General features: G+C 57.3%; 1 protein-coding gene across 32 annotated transcripts in view; it reads right to left on the reverse strand.

Moving 5' to 3' along the window:
- The window catches only part of PTPRF (protein tyrosine phosphatase receptor type F), an 86,788-nt gene that overhangs the window by 59,628 nt on the left and 9,800 nt on the right, over positions 1-17,360 (reverse strand). For 29 of the 32 annotated variants that reach the window (XM_023631725.2, XM_023631733.2, XM_023631788.2 and 26 more), the window contains exons 3-5: positions 12,905-13,040; positions 4,687-4,832; positions 4,383-4,524 (exon numbers count right to left, since the gene is read on the reverse strand). In XM_023631725.2, the coding sequence (XP_023487493.2) occupies positions 4,383-4,524; positions 4,687-4,832; positions 12,905-12,995 (379 nt within the window). In that variant the 5' untranslated portion in view covers positions 12,996-13,040. Of the gene's footprint in view, positions 1-4,382; positions 4,525-4,686; positions 4,833-10,670; positions 12,138-12,904; positions 13,041-17,360 lie in introns of those variants that run through there. The other 3 variants (XM_070260120.1, XM_023631747.2, XM_070260119.1) reach the window with 2 other exon arrangements.

Here is a 17,360-nt window from a genome sequence, read left to right on the forward strand (position 1 = left end):
CCTGCTGTGTACACCACACTCCCCACACACTGCCTGATGCATGCACGCACAAACAGAGTCTGCTGCACCCCCCCTGCTGTATACACAGCCTGTAAGGCACACATACACTGTGTACACCACACCACACACTTCACATAGAGCACAGGGCACCTAGACCACACACACGGTGCACACCATCTGCTGTATCCATGACCACAAGGCAAACACTGCGGACTGCACTCGGAGCCCTCAGAGCCAGGCCCCCAGGACAAAATCAGAACCAGCTCAGCCCTGCAACCCGGCCTTTCTTCCTCCTCCTCAGTCCTTCCAGAAGCTGCCCAAGTCACCAGGGCCCTGCCCACACCTCTGCAGTCTGGCCTCCTCGGGGGCTTTCCCGACCTCTGTCCTGCCTGGCCTGGAACCCACTGGCCCAGGTGAATCCATGACCTCCAGACTGAGCTCTAAGACCCTCACTCCCCCCACATCCTGGAGGGAAAGGCCAAGAAGCAAGGCCTGCCTCCCCTCCCCCTCCCTCCGAGGGAAAATGTCAGCTTCCCTGTCTCAGTGGTGGCAGCAGGCGGGTTGGAGGGGGAGTGATGCTGCCGCCGCCTCGAGAGTGCAGAGCGAGAAGAGCTTTTCCTGCCATTACCCGGCGAGGGAGAGGCTGGCGCACTAATGGCTTCAATTACCACTCAGACAGGAGCGCTGAGCGGCGGGCCCTGTGCGCCCGGGACGGCTCACCCCAGCCAGCTTGTGCTGGCCACCCTCATCCTGTGCCCAGCCTGGCGGGGGGAGGCGGTGAGGTGGAAGGCTGGGCATCACGGGGCAGCCAGGGCTCACCAGGAGTGGCCATCCTGCCCGGGGAGCTGGGTGCAAAGGTCACAACATGGGGTGCTCCCAGAGGCTGCAGTGGGAGCCAAGTGTGAGAGAGGCTGGGCCTGGGCTGAACAAGGCGGGGCAGGGGGCCCAGGATGGGACTTGCAGGCCTGGGCTTCCTTTTGGGGGTGCATGACCCTCACCTGAGCCAGGCTGCCTCAGGCGGGCAGTCCTCAGCGTTCCCCTGAAGAGCCCAGCCCGTGGTGAGCCTGGGCATGCACCTGTGTGCTGTGGGGCATGTGCAGCGTGTGACACAGGTATGGGACTCAACCCTTATTCCTGGCCCCGGCCTCATCCTCTCCCCAGCCCTTCTCAGAACCCATGGTGGCCCCCCCGGAAGAGTGCTGGCTCTCCTCTGGCCCCAGCCCGCAGCTTGAGTCCAACCATCCTTTCACCTGGATCCTACACACACCCAGCTTTCCCAGCCGGAGAGGAGGACGGGGCGGGGGTGGCCACAGTCTGGGCTGCTTTCCTCTGGCCCCGCCCCCTGGCACCTTTTAGGCTCCCACTCCACTCCTCTTGCTCAGCCCAGAGCCTGTCAAGGTTACACAGATCAACATGGCAAGTCAGCATTTCGTCTTCCGGGTGCCGTGTTTCAGGGGCGGGAGGGGCTCCCTCAGGCCCACAGCTCCACCCCAAGCGGGGAGGGAGCACGAGTAGGACAGGGACCTGTCCCACACTCTCTCCAACCTCATCAGACACCTCCCCTCACCCTCCAGAAGCACAAACACACCCCAGACCCCTACTAGAGAAACCCTCATCCAAAAAGGCGCCTCCAGGTGGGGAGACCCCTGCAAGTCTGAATCCCCCTCACCTCAGGCCCTGAAAGACCAGCGTCATCCTCCTCGATCCTTTACAAGACAGGCTGCCTAGGAAAGTGGTGGGGGGAGGAGAGTGCCCACAGAAGCCCTGGAGAGAGGGCCAGGGCCAGAGGCGGAGCATAGGGGCTTTGGGAGCACTTCTCTTTCAGCACTAACAAGGAAGCCCACTTTCCCCAATCTGAGAGCCTGAGAAGATGCCCTCTGGGGCAGGAGCCACAGTCTGGCCCTTCAGGCACCTCCCAAATGCCAGGGCAGGGCAGATGGCTCCCTGTTGGCACAGATACCAACGGGAGGGAGGACAGTGCTGAAATACTTGTCCTTAGGTCATAAGTGGGGAAACTGAGGTCAGGGGTGGCAGGGAGGAGCCTGAGAGCACTCAGCAATCAGTGATCCTGGCCCAAGGCCTGTCCTCTGGGCTCCCGCTCCACAGGTAAGTCCTCTCCCCTGTGGGAGTGGAGAGTGGGGGCTGTACCACCTAGATGCTGCCAGGCGGCATGAAGCCGGGTACTGCCAACTCACACTCATGCCTGAGCCTCAGGAAGTGCAGTTTCCAGCCCGACAGCAGCTCCCATTCACACTGCAATCCTGCAAAGTGCTTAACTACACCACGTTTAATCCTCCAAACCAGCTTGGGCGGTAGGTCCTACATCCCTGTTTACAGATGGAGCAAATGAGGCTTGGAGACACAGTTACCGGCCCAAGGTCACGACGTGAGAGAGGAAGTAGTCCAGAGACGCTGCTCTTAACTACTGCCCTCCACTGTCCCCGGAAGCTGGAGCCCCCACCCCCATCTCACAGCAGACACACAGACGCAAAGGAGTTCCTGAACGGATGCGTGTGTGAACACACAAAGCCATAGTGTAAAAGTGGCCAGCGTGAAAAGATGTTCAACTGCTCTTGTAATCAAAGAAATGCAAATTAAATTGAGATGCCATTTTTTGCCTATTAACTTGGCAAAGGTATTTTTTTAATGATAATTCCCACTGCTGGTGAGGATGCGCAGACAAGAGACCCTCTTACATTCTGTTTGGTGGCAGAAGTGTAAACTGACACAATCTTCCAGAAATAGTGAAAGGCTTAAAAATGCACATGCCCTTTGACCCGGCAATTCACTTGCATGAATCTAGAATAAGGAAATCCCCAGGAAGGTGAACGCATCTTATCCGCAAGGATGTGCACAGCACTTTATTTATAAAAGCAAAACACTGGGAACAACATATGTGTCCAAGAATAAGGGAATGGCTAAATAAATTAGGGCACTTCCACGTGACATCCACAGCCATTAAAAATAATGATGCAGAAGAACAGTTAATGCTGAGGAAGATGTTCATGATATGTTTTTTAAAAAAGCAGTCTACAGGGCCAGCCCCGTGGCCGAGTCGTTAAGTCCGCGCGCTCTGCTTTGGGGGCCCGGGGTTTCGCCAGTTCGGATCCTGGGTGTGGACATGGCACTGCTCATCAGGCCATGCTGAGGTGGCATCCCACATGCCACAACTAGAAGGACCCACAACTAAAGATATACAGCTATGTTCCAGGGAGCTTTGGGGAGAAAAAGGAAAAATAAAATCTTAAAAAATAAATAAAAATAAAGAGCAGTCTACAAATTATTGGGCAGAATGTGATGTCATTTTTGTTACATGTGTAATGCATGCAACAGAAAACAGAATATAAGGGAATAACCCAATGTTAATAGCAGAAGTAGGGTAACAGGTGACTTTTATTTTTCCTAAGTCCTATTTCATACTTATCAAATTTTCAACAGTGAACAGGTATCGTTACTGCAACAATCAATGCTCTGTTTTGAAAATACATGCAGACGTATTCAGATTGATGAGTCTATTGTAGCTGGAGGCTGACATGTCACTCCCCACCCTGTTCGTGGCTTCCTATGTCCCCAGGAAAGTGTTGGCTTCTCTGTAAGCAGTGCCTGGTCCTGTGCGATCTGCCTTCCAACCTCTCCAGGCTCACGCTGACTGGCTCTTCCCCACTTCTCTCTGTGCCCTCCAGTTCTATCCACCCCCTACACCAAACCAAACTACCTGGAGCTCCCTGAAAGCTCCCTTCTCTCCTGCCTCTGGGCCTTGGCACATGCTAATGTTGTTCCTCCGGCCAAGGGCCCCACCCCAACTCCTACTTGTGCTTAGGACTCAGACCACAGCTCCCTTCTCCTCTGAGCCTCCTCCCGCGCCCCCAGCTGAAGTCTCGAGGGCAGGGCCCGGGTCAGATGACCCTGTGGACCTGAACAGAAGAGCTATCAAGTGAGAAGACACTGAAAGCCACACACAGAGCCCCAGCCCCCAGCCTAGGGCCCTTGCTCTTAAGGGCAACAGGGACCACATCTCTCTGAAGCCTAGCACCAGGCTCCACGTGAAAATCAGATCCATTGCCACAAGCCACGTAACCCAAACAATACACAGCTCCGGCCCCACCCCTCAAGTCAGACCCCAGACCCGACACGAGCAATGCTCTGGCTCAGCAGGAAAATACAGATACCAGGCACACAGCTGGCCTCGGCACAAGCCAAACCATCCAGGCCAGATCCAGTGACCATCCCTGTCCACCACTGACCTTTGCTGACCCCAGGATGACCAAGTCTCCTTTCGACCAAACACACACCAGCCCAAGGTGGGGACAGGGCTGGCTGGCTAGCTCTTCCCACACGTCAGTCTACCCGCCCACCAAGCCAGGTCCCTCCCTGGCACGTACCTTCGAGCACTGAGAGCTTGGCACTAGTGTTGATCTCTCCCAGACTGTTGGTGGCTGTGCACTCATAGATGGCTTCATCCCGCTGCACCCGCAATGGCTGGATCCGCAGCACGGACCCTGCCCCATCGTCAAACTCAATTACCTGCCAGAGGACAGACACGTGGTCACAGCCTGCTCAGGGTCAGCCATCCTCCCATCTCCATGAGGCCACCGAGGGGGGAGACCCAGCGGAGAGGATGTGGGACCAGACCCTGAAATAGGCAACCCCTGGCTCCTGCCTGCCCCACCCCACCCAAGGACGTACCTCGAAGCGCTGGGAGCTGACTTTCTTCCCCTTCTTCATCCATGTGATGCGTGGCTTGGGCTCCCCTGTGGCTTGGCACACAAAGGAGGCCACCCCTCCCGACAGCCCAGTCTGGTCCTCAGGGACCTTAACGAAGACAGGTTTGCCTGGAGAGATGCAGACACCAAGTCACCATGGCACGGTCACTACAGACGTGGCCAACACTACAGGTGGCAGTCACAGGGGGGCAAGAAAGAGCTCTGGAGGAAATAATAATGGTGCTTGCTATGAGCTGGGCACTCTTCAAAGAGCGGTAAGCAAATGAGGTGGGGCTGTAGTTACCCCCGCTTACAGAGAAGAGAATCAAGGCACAGAGAGGTCAAGGGATTTTCCCAACACGACACAGCTGGCTAGTGGCAGAGCCAGGATTTGAACCCAGGCATTCTGAGTCTGGAGTCTGAGCTTCAATGGCTGCACTCTTCTGTCTCCCACCCCCCCAATTCTAAGCTCTCTGACAAAAGCATGCTGAGAGCTGCTGGGAAGGGCCCCAGCTTCTCCCCCAGACTTGTGTCTCCCCCTGCTGCTCTCCATCTCATGATGGGACCCCCATCTACCCCAAGGCTCAAGCCAGAAACCCTGACTCCTCCACTCCCCCGGCCCCCGACACCAGCAGTCCCAGAGGCCCCGACATTCCACCTCCTAAGTATCTCTGGACGTCTTCCCGGGTGAATGCTTTCCCGTAGGTCTGCCCCCCACCCCGCCCCCACTGACTTATTATTGCCTCTGACAGCCTGGACGTCTCCCCAAGGTGTCCACAGGGAAACGGAGGAGCAGGAGAAAGGAGGGGGCTCGGACACTGTACTGCCATGCCACATCACCCTGATACACACACCAGGGCCAACCTGGACCACCCGTCCCTCCAAATCCCACCACCCAGGGTCACAAGAGCAGAGAAACTTGCTTTTATTAAGATGTAGCACCGCCTCGTTAATCCTGACAGCAGATCCATTTCCTATTAATCAGGCCAAGAAAGCGCTCCAGGAAGGCTGATACTGTGAGAACTGACCTTTCAGACCACCTGCTTGGCGCCGATGAGCCCAGGCCTGACCTGGTCCCTCGCACAGAAGCATGTGTGTGCAATGATGACAATCCTTCACTAAGCCATTCTGCACCACTTATTTTTATCTCATTTAGTCCTTCATCATTATTATCCCTGGTTTAGAGGCTCAGAGAGGTCAAGTCACTTGCCCAAAGTCACACAGCCAGTGAGTGGCACATCTGAGAATTGAATTCACGCCTGTTTGACTCCAAACACCTGGTAGAAAACAGCTGACACGGTACTGTTGGGGCCTTGTCAAGAGCAGGGTCAGTGGAGTCATACAGGCCAAAGCTAGACCACAGAAGGTCGAGGAGTGAGTGGGAGGTGAAGAAGTGGAAGGAAGAGTACAGCGACTATTTAAAGAAGACTGGCTCTGAGAGGGAAGATAAAGAAAAGATGGACCTAGAGGGGCTGGAAGTTGGAGGGAGGTTTTTACATTTTTTTCCCCTAAGATGTGAAAGTGAGTGTTTCAATGCTGAGGAGGAGGAGCGAGCAGAGAGGGAGAGGGTGCCGATCCAGTGGAGAGAGGAGGGACAGCAGATGGCGGAGTCCCCCAGGAGGGGAGGGTCCAGGGGGACCATCAGGGTTGGAAGTGACAGCTGCAGGTACAGAGAGTAGGAGGGCTTAGGCTGGCGGGGGGGGGGGGGGGGGGGGGGCGGGGGGCCATCTTCCCAAGCACCTCTGGGCCCAGTGGGCTCTGGAGGTTTCATGTAATTATTAAGCAAGTCACTCACCGTCTCTGAGCCTCCGTTTTCTCATCTGCAAAAACAGGGGTCTGTGCAGACGAAACGTGATGATGTCTATAAACCACGTGCACAGGCTCGACACGTGGCAAGCCCTGCAGGAGGGCAGCCCTCACTGTCATGAGCACTGTTAATCGTAAAACAATCCCAGGAGGCAGGCAGTCTTATCATCCCCATTCCAGAGACGGGAAAATGGAGCCTCAGAGGTCAAACAACGGAGGAGTCATAGGGTGAAACTCGGGGACCCGCCCAACAGCTCTTGGAGCCCTTAGGGCAGGCGAGGGTAGCTGACTCAGAGGAGCAAGGGCAGCCTTGATGGGGAACCACACAAACCTGGTGGGGGCCAGGGTGGCATGGGGACCACACAAACACTCTGGAAGGCTGTCAGTCTCGCCCTTCTTTCGACTGCCCTCAGAAGGAGACTCTGGACTCTTCCAGTCTGCAGAGCCTGACCCTGTCTCAGACAGGACTCTGCCCACGTAGGCTCCTCTGGGACATCTGCCGCGCCCCCAACACTGCACACCCCTCCCCCACATCTGAGACCCTCCAGCAGCCCTACGCCCTCCTTCCGCAGTGCCACGACCTCAGTCCAGATACCACCTTCCCTTGACTGGACAATCCACCAGTCTAACAAGCTGTGTCCCTGCCTCGTCTTGTCTCTTCCAGTCTATTCTCTATTCAGCAGCCACAGTGAAATGACAGCCTCTCTCCCCGATCAAAACCCTCCAAAGGCCTCCCACTGCTCTCAGAACAAAATTTAAACTCCCACCATGGTGAACAGAGCCCTGCCAGGTCTGACCCTAGCCACTCTCCCCCTCAGAGCCCTGGCTTCCTATCCACTGGATAAGCAATGTTCCCTGCGGCCTCAGGGCCTTTGCATAAGCTGTTCCTTCTGCCATGAAGCTCTTCTTAAATCACTTCTTCACCCACTAAGTTCTGTTTTCCTTTCTGATCTCAATTCAAACATCATTTCCTCAGAAAACCTTCCTTGGTCCCTGTTGTTGTCCCCACCTCCATTAGCTCAGTTCCTGGTTTTAAGCTCTCTGGTAACTCCCTCTCCCTCTCTCACAGCAGTGCTCACGGCTTGTTACGTTGGTGTGTGAGGTTATTACTTTTTCCACATTTTGGAGGAGTATTTGACTCATAGCTGCTTCCCCACGTAGAACAATAACCCTGGGCAGGGCAGCCGCCATGCGGGCCTTGCTTCCTGCCCCGTCCCAGTGCCCAACCCAATTCCTGGCACACGGGCACGGAACGAAGGAAGGAGTGACCAGACAGGGAATGCCGGAGGAGCACGGACACTGCGCCCCTCACACCCGAGGGAAGCCTGGGGGACAAAGCCTCCTCGGGCTCCTGCCTCAACGTGTCTGCAGCAGAAACCAAACCAGAGGCTGGAACCTGCTGAACCGGAATGGCCGGGCCAGGGCGCCTGGGGGTGCGGCGGGGCTGCCGCCCCAAACAAAGACCCAGAAGCCGGGGAGGGGAGGAGGCCCAGGTACCGGTCCTGAGAGGGCTGCCAGGAGGGGAGAGGCCTGAGCCTGGGTACTGTGTGGCGGCTGGACTGGGCCCAAGGCCTGGGGCCATCGAGGAGCCAGGACCCACCTTGGAGGCTGGAGAGGGGCCAGTGCCCGGCCCATCTGCCTACCAGACTCTGGCAGGACTGGCAGTGCTGCCCAAGCCAGTACAGCCCAGGCCGGGGGCGGGGGGGGGGGGGGGGGGGGGGGGGCAGCCCTCACCTCCACAGGCCCCGCCCTCTGCTTCCCTCAACTGTCGCCGTCCCCTCACAAAGCCCCAAACCCCAGCTCCTCCCCATCCCAAGCCAACACCTCTTTTGTTCACAAGGAGCTTTGAGGAGCAGATTCTGGCCTTGTCTCTCCCTAGCTGCAAACCCTGTGCTGACGTGTGTCTCCCCACTCCCATCCCTACACCTGCTCCTGCTAACCTGTCCAGGCTCACCTTTCTTGACTCTTTCAAACAAGAGCACCTGCCACAGGCCACGCACTGTGCTGGAACACAGCTGGGCGCCGGTGGACTCGCCACCCACACCCAGGCCTGCTCCAACAGGCCAGGCCTCTGGGCACCTCCTTCCCCTTGCACACGCCCCTCATGCACCCCAGCCCCCAGTCTGGGGGAGCCTGCTCTTCATCCTGCGGCCCTTGGGCTTCCCATCCCAGCACGGATCACATGCCACAGTGACCACAGTGACCAGTCAGGTCCTTAGGCAGGCGGGCACAACCAGGTGACTTGATCGCTCTGTCCAGGGCTGACCCAGAGCTGGTGTTCAGTGAGGGTTTGAACAGAACTTCTGAGACCACATGCCAGGAGGGGCTTCCTCCCCAGCCCCAACATGGCTCCACCTCCCCTCTCCACCTGCCCCCCTCCCCCACCCCACAGAGGTTGTGGCCATACAGCCCTTTGGGCAGCAGCTCCCAGAGGTGTGCCCTGAGACACTCTCAGGGCACCAGGCTGCTGAGCTACTCCAAAGTGGGACAGAGTGGCCTAAGAAAGGAAACAAGGGGGCTGGCCTCACACACCTCCCAGGGTCCAGCCTGGGGGACAGCCAAACTGGGCCACCTCGGAGGCTCCTCTGTGGGGAGACTGCCTGCTATTCTGTGCCTTCCCCGCAGAGTGCACACACACAGGGACACAAGCAGCACAGGAAGCAAAGAGCAGACGCCAGCAGCAAGGGACGGCGAGGCAGGGGAGGGAGCTCCTGGAAAGGCGGATTTCCCAGGCCCTGAACTGCCTAATGAGTTGGAGACTCATTAACGCTGGCTCCTGTGACCACTCCTGCTGCCCCCCAGGGGGAAACATGCTCAGAGACAACGCTGGGCTCCAGGGGGACACACAGGGAGCCCCAGGTCGCGGCCTCATGGTGAGGGAGCACGTACTAAGTGCCAGGTACTTGAACACGTGACCTCGGTTAACCTTTCCAGGTAGGAGTCATTCCCCTCATTGTGCAATAGGAAAACAGGCCCAGGGAGAGAAAGCAACCTGCCGGAAGTTCTGTAGAGGGCAGAGTCTAGCCTGGTCACCAGGTCCCATCTACCCGTAAGGATGAGGGGGAGGGCGCCGCACAACTGTGTGCAGCTCCACGGAGGCTGCAGAGAGGATGATATGACAGACACATCCTCAGCTACTCAGGCCCTCGCCCCCCCCAATATCTGCAGCTACCCCCCACCGACCCCTTGCCCTCCAGCCATCAGACATCCTGCTCTGGGTCCTATGATTCCAAGTAACTGTGCCATGACTAGGGTCCCACTCACACCTGGTCACCTGGTCCTGCATCCTGGCCTCTGTCCCACGCTGCCTGGGGACAAAAGGGAGACGGTTCTCACTGTGGCTCTCCCATGAGCTCCACAGAGCAGCCCAGGCCTGTTCCCGCTTCTTCCCCACAATCTGATCTCATTATGCAACATCCCCCATTAGCAAACGCCCACTCACCCTTCAGGGCTCCCCTCTTCCAGGAAACCTCCCAAGAAGCTTCGGTCACTATCTCTGTGCTGCCCCCAACACAGCACCCGCTGTAGTAACCCTCACTGTGTAGTAACCCTCACTGTGATTCTGAAGGTGGGTCTGTGTGGATTCTTCCCACCTAGCACCTGACACACCCATTAGGTCTGCAGAAACCTCTTCCTGCTCAGGGCCACCTCTGGCCCCACAAGTCTCCCCTTTGAGAAGCCACAAAGCCCTGGGGCTAGGGGAGCTGCCTGAGCCCCGTGTGCCCAGGTCTCCATCGGAGCTGACTCGGCATTGACTCTGCGGCCTCTGGGCTAACTCTTGCCAGCTGCTTCTCCACCCCGTTTCCCTGGCCCCCCTCTCCCCCGCTCCCCTCAGAGGCCAGGGCCCCCATTCATTTGTCTTGTTAAGAGGCCTATAGAAACACATTTGTCCGCTCCGCGCTTCACTGCTCTGGTCGTCAATTCTCCGGGGCGCCTGCCCTACCTTTTGCAGCAGCTCTGCCCACATCTGCCTGCGAGCCCCTGGCTACATGCCTCCCAAGCTCGGCCCAAGCCTGGCCACTTGAGGGGACAGATTCAAAAACGTGGGCAGCGTAACGCAGGCCTGTAAGACACACCCTGCCTCCCAGGGCCAGGTCACCACAGCCCCCAGCCTAGACCTCTCCCCCATAGCTCTCTGCCTGGGAGCAGAGCCCAACTTACCTATTTTAGTGTTTCCAGCTAGTTTCCACCTGCAAGTCCCTGGTCCGTGGGCTCTGATCTTTAAGGGATCAGCATGGAGGTTCTTGGACTCTGCTCTAAAAACTATTCCACTATGCCCCCCAAGTCCTATTGGGGATCCAGGCCTGACTCCACCCCTCTACTCACTCATCTACCACACTCCAGGCCCTGCGCTGGACAATGGTCTGAGCCCTCAGGACTCCCAGACAGACCCGAATGGGACAGACAGATGGTGGGGTGTGGGGAGGGGAAGAGCACAGGGTGAGGCTGACAGAGGCTTGATAACACAGGGCCCAGAGGAGGGCTGAGACCCCTCGGCTCAATCCTGAAGCCAATGGAGGAGAGCGAGAGATGTGAAGCTAGGGGGTGACAGGATCAGGCTTTCATCCTGCAACATGACTCTTCCTGTGGAGTGGAGAACGGGTTATGAGGGTGGAGACCTGAGGCAGGGAAGCCAGCAGGAGGCTGCGGCATCAAGAGCCCAAACAGAGCTGAGGGTGGCTTAGGGGAAGGCAGTGGAGAGAGAAGTGGATGAATTCCAAAGATACGCAGAAGGCAGAAACATGGTGACGGACTAGATGTGGGCTAGGAGAGCAGAGGAGGCTGGGAGGAAACCCAGGTTTCTGACTCGGGTGGCTGGGTGGGTGGTAAGGCACCATTCACCAGGAAGACGAGCAGGTCTGGGGGGATGAGACTGAGGGTACAGGTTAGGGCATGTTGGGCCTGGAGCAGGAGGGGAAGGCAGTTGTTCTCCGAGGGTGTGTTGTCTCAGAAAGCCTAGCCAGGCAGCCCTCCCTCTGCCCTCAAGCTCCTGTCTGAAGGCCCTGAGAGTGTCCGGGGTGAAGGCGAGGGAGCAAGAGTGTACTTCAATGTCCAAGGGCTACTGACCACACCTGACTCTCGACAAGCCTTCGCCTCCCTGCCAAGGTCACAGTCACACCTGACTTCCACCCCAACTTGCCCCTGCAGGCTCACGCTTTCTCCCAGCAGCCTCAACCAGGCCTGGGGATCACCCCCTCCCCTAACCCCAACCTGTTCCTGCTAGCCCAGCCCTCTCAAGCTGGCACCTCAATGCACTCATTACCCCTCACCCCTACGCCCTGCCCCGGGAAGAGTGCCCTCCCCTTCCCCTCACCCTACTAGCCCCATCAGGGCCCAGCCTCCGAGGACAAAGGGTGGGAGATTCCAGTCCCACCCCCTCCAGGATCTAGTCCTGAATAATTAATGAGCCATTAGGAGAAAGGGCCTGGGCGGGGCAGAGAGAGAACTGTGCCCAGAGACTTGGAGAGCGGGGTGGGGGAAGCCCTATGGCTTGCTGACCCGCAGGCTGACCCCTCAGTTGGCCCTTGGCCACCTCTGGGCTCCGGACAGGCTGGGAATGGCCCCTTCCCCCAGGGACCTTGGCTCGGACCTCGCCCCTCCCCCTCAGCGTGCAGATTGGCTGAATCTGCCCTGTGCCCCGCCTCCCACCAGTAACCAAGCAGCGGTAACCATGGCGACAGGGCGGGCTGCGGCCAGTCTTGTAGTGCCAGGCGGGGGAAGGGCGGCAGGAAAAGGACCGAAGTTCAGAGTTGGGTCTGGGCAGGGGACAATCCCACCTCCCCCCAGCACACATGCAGAGGGGTGCTGGAGCCCGGCTTCCCGCTGACCAAGCGCAATCTTTCCCCACTCCCAAGGCTGAGGGGCTGGGGGAGGGAGGTGCCCCCAGTGTCTCCACACCTGGATCCAAGGGTCTAGCCTAGGGGAAGGGCTATGGTGGATCCCACTTCCGAGCCCTCCCTGGACCTGTGGACGCATCTGGCATCCCGTTCACATGTCCATACACATTCCTTGTGTGCCTACCCCGATTCCCACACGAGCCCTGAACATGGCTCACACTGTGCCTTCTGCACAGATCTGCAGTGGCAGACAGCACATGCCTGAGCGCATTACCCAATGACCACATGAATGCCAGACAAGTCTCACTCCTGCCCCATAAAATAGGGTCACACTTAGACATGCCCCACTCTGCAGTGCCTTAAGGTGGCATGGGGCAGGGGTACTCCTTATTAGGGGGTTCTCCAATTGGGGGGTCTCTCTAGGACAGAAGAAGGTCTGGAGGGGTATTGAGCCATGCTGTCTCTCCTAGTAGCTGGTCATGTCCCCCGTCCCAGAGTCCTAGGGGGAATGCTACCTTTCGACCTGGGAGATCCTGCACCTCAAAGGGTCAGACTTACTGTCGCCATGGGCACCTGCCACCAAACCAAGCATCACGAGTGCGGGCACAAGGGGCACCATCGTCCTCCCTGGGGCTGGCTCGGGGGCCATCCAGGGCTCCAGCACCACAGCCAGCCACAGTCCAGGACAAGTAACCTGTAACAGAGAGAAGGGCAGAGCCAGTTAGCCGGTATCCACGAACATCCCTAGTGCCCACACATGCCACCTCCTGACCCCCACTCACCACCCAGACCCACGCTCAACCTCACTGACCATCCAGAACCTAGCTCAACAGACCCCCACCCTTGGACTGCACAGTGACCACCTGGGCTCCTCACTGATTCCCCAGTGACCCCAAGGATAATGCAACAGTCACAGTGCAGGGAGAGAATACAAGAGGTCTTCAGGTCATTCTCCAAACCTGAGTAGGGGGGCAGGGAACTACTGAGACCAGAGGATGTACTGGGATGTTCTATCCCAGACCTTGAGTTTCCAATAAGGGGACAGGGGCAGGAAAACACGGTCAGAGGGACACAGAGAAAACAGAGACAGGTGGAGACACAGAGAGCAGACACGATTAAGACAGAGACAGGGAGCAGTGAGAAGTTAACAAACCCACACAGGCCAGGGACTCCAGAGTCCCTGGGGCATCCTGCTGTCCCTCCTCTTCCCAGCAGGGAAGGAGGAGGCAGGGGGCCAGGCCCCGCATGCTGAGCACAGGCCCCAGAGCACAGACTTGTTAGCGGCAGACAGGATCCAGGTATAGGAGGCCTGAAGCCAAAGCCACAACCCGTCCAGGCCCGCCAGGATGCGTTCTTGACAAGTTGCAGCTGCCTCACCTGGCCACCCTCATCCTACCCAATTCCCATGGCACGTTCCTGCTCCAAAGGGAAACCACAGGGAGGCCCTAGTGGCGGGGAATGGATTCAACCCCACACCTCCTCTGCCCCTGTCCCAGCAGCCCAGAGCACATCAAGGGTGGGGGGCGGTGCAAACTTTAGGGAGCTGCATGCTCAGAACTGCTGCCCAGGCTGCGACAGGAACATGTGTGTAGGGAAAACCGAGTTCAGGATTGGCTGAACGCCTCCAGGCTTTTGCTCACAGGGCTCCTCAGCCAGGTGTGCCTTCCCCATCTGCCAGGCTCCTATGTGGAGTCTTCGGCATGGCCACACCATACACTACAGATATACTGCCATCACTCCCCAGCCCCAACGGTGAGCTCCTGAGGGTCTCTCTCCCATGTCCCCCCACCCAGGGGGCTTCAGGGGATCTGCAACAGCTCTGCTCAGTGCCCACCAGCCCTGCTCACACCTTGCTCTGGGCAGAAGGATGTCACCTAAGTCCCTCATTAATGCTCTGAAAACACAACAGGGCACGGAGGGGGAGTGAGTGGCAGCGAACACACCTTAGGGTCCTGCAGTGGTACCCACAGACTCTCGTGGGAGAGTCATGATCAGACCCAGGTGCCAACTGACCCACGATGGCAAGAGAATTTGCAAGGAGGTGACAGGACTGGAGAACATGAAGGGGCAGGGCTCAAGGATGGCTCTGCTCCTTCCTGGAACTTGAGCCCTAGTCTCAATTGAGACAGTCATAGATCAGAGGGCAGCAGGTGAGCAAAGGTGCTGGGACAAAGCAGGTAGGACTCCGAGGGGCCCCTCGAAGTGTTCCCTTTGAACACAAAGGGAAAAAGGTGGGAGATGTCCCTCATCCCAAGATCTTGCTGAAAGTCTGAGACAGAAGCTGAGCAGCAAAAGCAAGAAAGATAAAGGGGCGTGGTGGGCATCCAGCCCCATTTACACCATGCCTCGGGTTCCACCCGGGGACCACAGAGCTCAGGTGGCTGACACCAGGAGAGAGGGAGTCCCCACAATGATGTCCTGGATGGCCAATTTGGGAAGGAGGTCACTTTACACTAAGGCCCTGTCTGGGCTTGGTCATCATGGCGCTGTGGTGCAGCAGTGCAACCGACAACAGAATTCAACTTCCCAGCAGTCATCAGGCGGGGAACCGCCCAGCTGGCTGTCATGAGGGGAGGGTCCCCTGACACAACCATCCTGCAGTCCCTGGTATAGGCATCATGGGTTCATAGCTCAGCGGTGTGCTGCACCAAAGGACAGGGGCAGAGGCGCCTAGGACAGGCAGCAATACAATAATCACACAAGTGTCACTCCCAGGTACAAGCACTAGGGTGTGAACCCACCAGTGCAGGCATCATCAGGGCATAACCCTCAGGAACACACATCACAGTGGGCAAATCTCTCTGCTATGGACAGAAAAGGGATGAAGCTATACAGAAGAGGCATTATGGAAGGACAACACACAGTCATCAGGGGATGGGACTCCCCAGGACATTTATCACAGAGACTTACTCCCCTGTACCTGCCTGGGTACAGTGATCACAGCAGTGTAACTGCTGGGGGGAGACAGCACGGAGGTGTAGCTGTCTAGTCCAGACCTCACATGAGTGTAGACAGAGAGAACAGACATCATGGGGGTGCATTAGACACAGATATAGAGGGGTATAACTCCCCAGGACACTGTCGTAGAGGTATAACCCCGTTACAGACATCATGAGGTGTCAGTCCCTGGTACCACTATTAAAGGACCATGAGTCCCCGGCACAGCCACCCTGGGGGCCTAACTCCAGAACAGACATCATGCGGTACACCCTTGGATGAGATTCTGACCATGGGTGTCAGAGACCCTGGGCCTCTGGGAACCCCATCCCCAATGTGACAAAGACAAGTGGCCTTTATTTGAGGACTCCAGGGAAGCCCATGTATCTGGTCTGGGGTGCTCAGGATACTGTTCAGAAGCAGAAAGTAGGACAGACAAAGGTGGAGAATTTGAAAACAAAGAGATTCCCTCCCCAGAGAGCTTTTCCCAGCAGTCCACAGACACAGGGACATGGCTACCCAGAGACACGCGCAGACACAAGGGACACACATACGGACACATTCTCGGGGAACTACTCTGGCAACCACACAGCCGTCCGAGCCAGGGCCTGTTCCTCACCAGCGCCTGGCGTGAGCAAGCTGCCTCCTGCCCCAGACTCTGGACACGGACCCTGCCCCCAGTGTCAGGTGGTACAGGCCACGCCCAGCTCAAGGGCCCCCTCATGGAAGTCCTGGATCCCCCTGCTGGCCTCATCTAGACCTTGGCCCTGCCCCCACCGGAGAGTGCTCAGGACCACCTTTGAGAGAAGGTGGGAGAGGAGCAGGGAGGTGCAACCAGCCTTGCTGGCATCTGCCGAGAACCTTCTGAATCCAGTGCAACAGTGTTAAGAGCAGAGCATCCACTTCCGCCAGCCTGGCTGGGTGAGTACAGGCTTCCAACAACTGAGATGAAAACAAGGCCTGAACACTTGCACACTCAGGCTCGTGTCGAATCGCACTGTGGACCATCGGTTCTACCAAACTGACACACTTGGGCAGGAAAACAATTCCATGCTGTATGATATTGTACTATAACTGGATGCAATTTTTCTACATTCAGAATGGTTCTAATATATCCTTTTTCTTTGCTATGTCAGTGTAAAGCTGCCAACTGCCCTTTCTTGGGAAGAACTGTCCTTTATTCTCAAATTTTGTCCTTGGTGTTAAAATGTCCTTTCTCGTATGAAACGATAGTGATAGCAGATAGCAGTTATTTTTTATAACGTCTTCACTTGGCAAAATAAAAAACTGCCAAGGCATGTCTGGCCCCGAAGTACTTTTGGAAATTGTACTGGTTTGTGAAATCAAAGAGCCTGAGAGGGAAAGGAAGGAGCAGACACCACACCGAGCCCCAGGATTCGAATAAAAACGTCACGGAAATGCGTGCTACACAGAGGGCATGTCACTTCCATGCAGCTCAAACCCACCCACCCCTGCCAGCCTCAGTGGGGGGCCCCCTCAAGAGACAGAGAGACCGTGTGACGCCAGAGATGGGGGGGTTCCCTGGCAGGAGAACAGCTGGGATCATTCCAGTCCTCCTCATGAATATGCAAACACAGATTAATTTGTTTCCCTTGGGCACGTGTTATTATTCACAAATATTAATTAGTCTCCAAATACCACCTGTTCCTACAGTCTCCTCCCCATCTTCTCCCCAGGCCAGGACCCTGGCTCCCGGGAGGCTGGGGCCCCAGAACGGAAACCAGCAGAAAGAGGGGTATTCAGGGCCCCGCGGAGCGACCGGCCAGGAGGAGAGGCCAGGGCTTGGGCAAGAGGAGCCCGAGGCAGGGAGAGCGCGGAGCCGTGCATCTTCTGACCGGCAGGCAGCTAACCGAGCCCTTTTGTCACGTCCTGGACAGTTCACCGCGTGGCACTGCAGTAGCAGCCGCGGAGGCGGAAACAGGCCTTGTTACACTTGGGAAGGAAAACCAACATGTTTCCAACTCTCACCAAACCAACCGCCGGATTATGACGGGGATAAATCACAGTCTCAGCCGCGACCCCAGCCCCGGGAGGCGGCCGGCAGCGGCTGCCTTCC

Source organism: Equus caballus, chromosome 2 (genome assembly GCF_041296265.1).
Source record: "Equus caballus isolate H_3958 breed thoroughbred chromosome 2, TB-T2T, whole genome shotgun sequence".
Classification (NCBI taxonomy): domain Eukaryota; kingdom Metazoa; phylum Chordata; class Mammalia; order Perissodactyla; family Equidae; genus Equus; species Equus caballus.